Source organism: Fragaria vesca, linkage group LG5 (genome assembly GCF_000184155.1).
Source record: "Fragaria vesca subsp. vesca linkage group LG5, FraVesHawaii_1.0, whole genome shotgun sequence".
Classification (NCBI taxonomy): Eukaryota; Viridiplantae; Streptophyta; class Magnoliopsida; order Rosales; family Rosaceae; genus Fragaria; species Fragaria vesca.
In genome coordinates this window covers 27,948,997-27,954,324 of record NC_020495.1, presented here as the reverse complement: position 1 = coordinate 27,954,324, position 5,328 = coordinate 27,948,997, and the positions used below count along the sequence as shown (strand labels likewise).

General features: G+C 38.1%; 1 protein-coding gene across 1 annotated transcript; it reads right to left on the bottom strand.

Annotated features, from left to right (window-relative positions):
- Positions 1 to 410: 410 nt before the first annotated feature.
- LOC101305382 (alkylated DNA repair protein alkB homolog 8-like) lies at positions 411 to 2,681 on the bottom strand. Its single transcript, XM_004301893.1, has 2 exons — positions 1,486 to 2,681; positions 411 to 560 (listed from the first exon to the last, which is right to left on the bottom strand). Exons 1-2 carry the CDS (start codon positions 2,679 to 2,681, stop codon positions 473 to 475), a joined length of 1,284 nt encoding a protein of 427 aa, XP_004301941.1. The 3' UTR covers positions 411 to 472.
- Between the last annotated feature and the right edge of the window lie 2,647 nt (positions 2,682 to 5,328).

Here is a 5,328-nt window from a genome sequence, read left to right as displayed (position 1 = left end):
ACTTATGCTTTTAAAGCCACACGTTTAAAAGGTATGTATTCATGTCTCTGTGAGATATTGATTAGGAGGTCTACAATATTCTCAAGTAGACATGCCAACAACCCCAAATGCATATTAAAAGTTTAAAACTGATCACTGTGAAACTATTATGAAGTCTTGTCATATAGACCAGAGAAGGCACTAATGACATTGAATATAATGAGGCTAACAGAAGGTACTTAAAGACACACCAAACAAGCAATAAATCAAAATAATGCATACTTCCATGTGCACAGAATCAGATCCACCAAGAGAGCAGTCCACCACCTCTAATAAAAGCTTGTTTAATTCAAAAAAAAAAAATCCTCATTACAAACCAATTTTCCATAGCACATTGGAAACAACTTGAAATTCAAACTTAGTCTTCTCAGCCCTTACCTTGCTGTTCCATGCTGCACACTATGGTAAACTTAAAGCCGCTGCATTTGCATTTTCATAATGTTTTCTCAAGGACAATACACCAGTTGGATTTGTCAAAAAATCGATCAACAATTACAGCATCATCCATACCAGATACCAGCCTGCATGGTACAGCAAAAATCAACCTTCTGGAATACTAAAAACTGTGGCAAGAATAATTAAATGCAGTGCAATGCATGCAACTCTGTCGGCAGTTACTTTATTCATTTACTTTTTTCAATCAAAAGATATAGATGAATGATATATGATGATGGGGATTAGCCTTTCCCTAACCCAAACTGTAGTTCTAGAACTAATATATCTTACTTTCCCACCCTCAAAGAAAGGGACTGTATTAGATAACAATATCAATGATCCATCAGCAGAGATTTTAACTCCAATTAGACACAAAAATTGCGTCAACAAAGCAAACGAGAAGTAGGTTAGAACTTAGAACATAACCGAAACAAGTACTTCTTTGTCCAAAATTTTGAATTTTATCACTACCATCAATACGATTTTTGTCTAAGTTAGAGGCTGGGCCACCATCATTAATGGGCTTCTTATCCTAGCACCAGTGGGTTTCTACTCACAATCATTGCTTTTAGAAGCGGCCTCTATTATTACCATCAACTGTTTCTAAATTATGAGCACCTTTGATAGTAAATTACTAGGAGTAAATAAATAATATATAGAAACATAAAAAGGACAGTTGTTTTATTTTCTAGGAGTTACTCTTTATCAGGGGAACATCAATTATATCAACACGTCCTTAAATTTCTTTGCCTTATTGATCCAGTTGTTATAAGAAACTTAAATAATAAGAACTATAAATTTGAATGCCCTATACATTTAAAAGATGAGTTTTCCCCCTGTCAGTGTGGGTATCTTTTCTGGTAGTAAAGTTGTTTCAATTTCAACAAGCCAGATAGAACAAAGCACAACTGGAGCAGCATGGGAAAACAAACCTTAATTTCATAAAGCAACCCAAAGTAAACAGAAAATAAACATTGAACCAAGAGAACTTCAATGAAAATGGCACCTTACCTTTCAAGCTCGCCTTCACTAAAAACATGGTAATATCTGTTGTACACTACTGCTCCCTTCTTATCATCCTTCTTTGCAAGGCCATTAGCAACAGCACAAGCTGAAGCCCCATTTACTTCAGCACGATGATAAGGCAAGTGCCAGGGGACGAAATATTCTTGTTGATTGTTTGTATCCTTTATATCATCAGAAGCCCTTGTAATGCCTTTATCTTGAGAGGGCATTTGTTGCAAAGTCTGCACAGAACTCTGGTTGGAATCTTTCTCATTATCTCCCAAAATTCTATCCTCTGTTTCTGGAATGCTTTCTAATGTGCGGGACGAAGGACTACGCACACGAGGGCTACCAGGTCCTATCCACTCTTCTCCATACTTTTCAGTGAGTGGAGTCCATCTAGAAACCAATGCTTTATCTTCTTGTTCCACAGCCCAAACTGTTATTAGAACAAGACCACCCTTTTTCACAACTCGGACTAACTCTTCAATTGCTTTTTTCCTCCTGCTCTCTGTACTCAGATGATGTAATACAGCTATGGAGATAGCTGCATCACCAAAACCAGTTCTATAGGGTAGAACTAAAGCATCTGCAACCAAAACTTCATGCCCTCTATCTGCACAAATTTTGATAAGAGGAGCACTTATGTCACACCCTATGGAAAGACAATCAGGATTAAATCCCAGGTATTTCCCATTTCCACATCCTGCATCAAGCACAAGAGATCCTGCAGGTAAGGAAGATAAAAAGTTGGCTACTTTTGGCCACTTAGCGAACCGAGTGGAACTGAAATGGGGTGCGATAGCATCATATACATGATGGACATACTTCTTTTCTATTTCAGGTGTGGACTGCACATTTAGAGATGAACATCTCTGGCTGACACTAGCTGATTCAGATTGTAAGATTTGCGATTCAATATCAGAATCAAGAGTACACAATTCCGAAACACCTTTTACCTTAACTTCTCTCATTGTATGGAAGATTCCTGAATGACAAACATGACCAGTTATTTCAATTGGAAGATGCAAGGCCTCCCTTGACAAATAAAAGGATCTACTTGCTCTAAGAGCATCAGAAAACATCACCCAGAACACTGATATCTCATCAGAAACAACCTGTAAATTGACTAAAGCTAATGAGATCACAACTTTCAAGATATACAAGTTTTGCAGGATCATGAAATGCAATATGGCTTCCATCAACACATAGAAATCCAACTGTCAACGCATTTCAGTCAATAAATTTGCAAACTTCACCTTTTCTTTTGCCTGTTAATAATACTCGTATTGAAGTGTAGAATGTGGCCGGCCACCAAATTTGTTCATTGACAAATACAATATGGCCGCCATCAACGCATAGGTACCCTAATCCCTATGCATTTTGGTCTCAATAAAGATTCAATCTTTGCCTCTACTTTTCCTGTTAATATTGTTCATATTCATTGAAGAGTCATATGTATCTGATTATGGCCATGCTAATTTGCCCCAAAGCTTCTCGCTTTGGAAGCTCACATTGGTCAATGGGCAACTCCAATCTCAATCCCAGTTTCCCATATCCATATTCAGTGTATACGTTTAGAATCAAACAGAGTTGCATACAATAACAATACCCAGAATGCAAAAAGTAATACTTGAAATTCAGCTAAAATAAACTTCCCATACATAAAATTATACGCATTTGAGTTGAGAGAGAGAGAGAAGCTGACCTGACCCAGAAGACATGGCTGGCGATGAGGGTTAACTGCGGTTGAATTAGGGTTAGGGTTTTTCTTTGCAGAGGTGGAGAGAGGTTGAGAAACTGACAAGGTTGAGAAACTGAGGAGAGATATGGAGTCAACGAGCTCCTATTGTATATTGGTCAACAACATGTTGCTACTTCAGTTTGAGACTCCAGTTTAAGTTTTTTTTGGTTTTAAAGGTGTGCGGCCCAGATCATAGGCCCACATAACCTACTACCGCCTAGCCGCGTCCCGGGTCCTCTTAGCCCGCAGAGGCCCAGTTCGCCTTGGGCGTTTTTTTATTTTTATTTTCTTATTTTCTTGGTTCAGTTCAAGAAAATCCGAGTTCGACTAGCTCCGGCCAAACTTGCCCATATGAAAAGGTTGGAAACTGTTGCCAGATTTTGATTAAAATTGTTGTCAAAAGTTGAGCACTTGTATTCCAGTTTTTTATATTTTCATTTTGATCACATTCTATTCAAGGTTTGCATTTCTTTGATCACATTCTTGGATTCTTTCAGGTCCAACGAACCTGTATGCTTTTCTTGGCTATGTTGCTGTCAAATGGAAAATGCCTCCAGTGTCAGAAGAAGATGAGAATTTTCCTAGTCCAGATGGTGAGGAATTCCACAAGTCCTGTGAGACCAATTTTATCTAATTTTCCACAACTTTGAATTGTTTAGTGCAAGCAATCTTTGCACATTTTTTTCATTCACTGATGGAGTGATTGGAGTCTTAGTACTCTGAAGGTATAAGGATAGTTGCCAATCCTTTATCCTGCAAAACACTTTGAGATAATGTCATCTGAACAAGAACAACATCCCTTATGGTTTCAGGTAAAACATGCATTTGCATATCATATGTTTTTCACAGAGGTTAGCAGCTTCGCTTGCTATCCTAGTGCTGAGTCTTTTGTTTGTCCTGAGTTTCAAAGATTCTGTTATATTAGTTTAATAGGTCTTTGTTGTCTTTTAAATTCAAATGGACAACTAAGTTTGTGGGAAGTGCCTTGGCACTAAAACCAGTCTAAGGGTTGAGATCTTTTGTTATGCCAACCCGTGACCAAATGGTTTGATGCTCAAGGCTCCAGCTTGGATTTTATGATACGTTATCCTATACATAGCTGGTCTCTGTGTGATTCAAAGACCAGTTGCTATTGGTTGTGTCAAGGTCCACTAATAGACTGAGTAAGAGGGTTTGAAACCTCTTTGTTCCCTGTTTTGAATCGTTCATGTTTTAGGAAAGGTTCATTTGTCTTATTGAGATATCTTATGTCATCTCCTTGTTTGGTTACATCACTTTCAGTATGGGAGCCAAACACTTCTGTCCAAACCTTTCTGAAACATGTTGAGGTCAGCTTGCATCATATTTGATGATGTCTTGTCTGCCTATATATACCTATAGCTTTGGTTTTGCTCAATAGTTGTTGAAAACTGCCTTATTGCATTTTCTTTGTTGAGTCTAGTTTTAGCTTGCATAGTTCATGTTTTAGCTTGCATAGTTCATGCTGCTCTAACTCTTCTTTGTGACTGTAAACCTTAGAGCTTGAACTCAAAACTTCTTTCATCAACTCATATCATGTTGCATACCATGAGGGATGTGTAATGCAACCAACCCAAGAAGCATTCAAGGTTAAATCTGCTAGTGGTTAGCTGAATTCACGAACAAGGCTTCTGAAAGTGTCCATGTTGTAAGAGCTTAGAAACAAGGGAGGGAATAGGTCTAGACTAGTTCGGGACTAGGAAGTATAGCACTGTGGTAGCTGAATTCACAAACAAGGCTTCTGAAAGTGTTCCATGTTGTAAGAGCTTAGAAACAAGAGAAGGAATAGGTCTAGACTAGTTGGGGACTAGGAAGGATAGCACTGTGGTAGTGTATCACTAGAACTATTATTCTTGTAAGAAGTTACTTCAACTTAGTGGAAAGTTTTTGTCTCTCAAGAGTTAGAGACACACAGTTTTTCTCTCTGCATTTAGGGTTTTTGCGAGTAAAAAACATCCTTGTGTTGTTTTTTTATTTGATGCAAACTCGTATCATGTGGATCTGGGATAACACAAGTGATTGCTATCTTCGGATACACAGAAGTCAACGAAAATTCAAAAAAGACCTATTCCCCCTCCTCCCCCCCC

Excerpts from the sequence above, each read along its gene's own strand:
- LOC101305382 (XM_004301893.1), bottom strand. The coding sequence starts at position 2,681 with ATGGAAGCCATATTGCATTTCATGATCCTGCAAAACTTGTATATCTTG. Across the intron at positions 561-1,485 it reads AGTGAAGGCGAGCTTGAAAG|GCTGGTATCTGGTATGGATG; the intron begins GTAAGGTGCCAT and ends TGTACCATGCAG.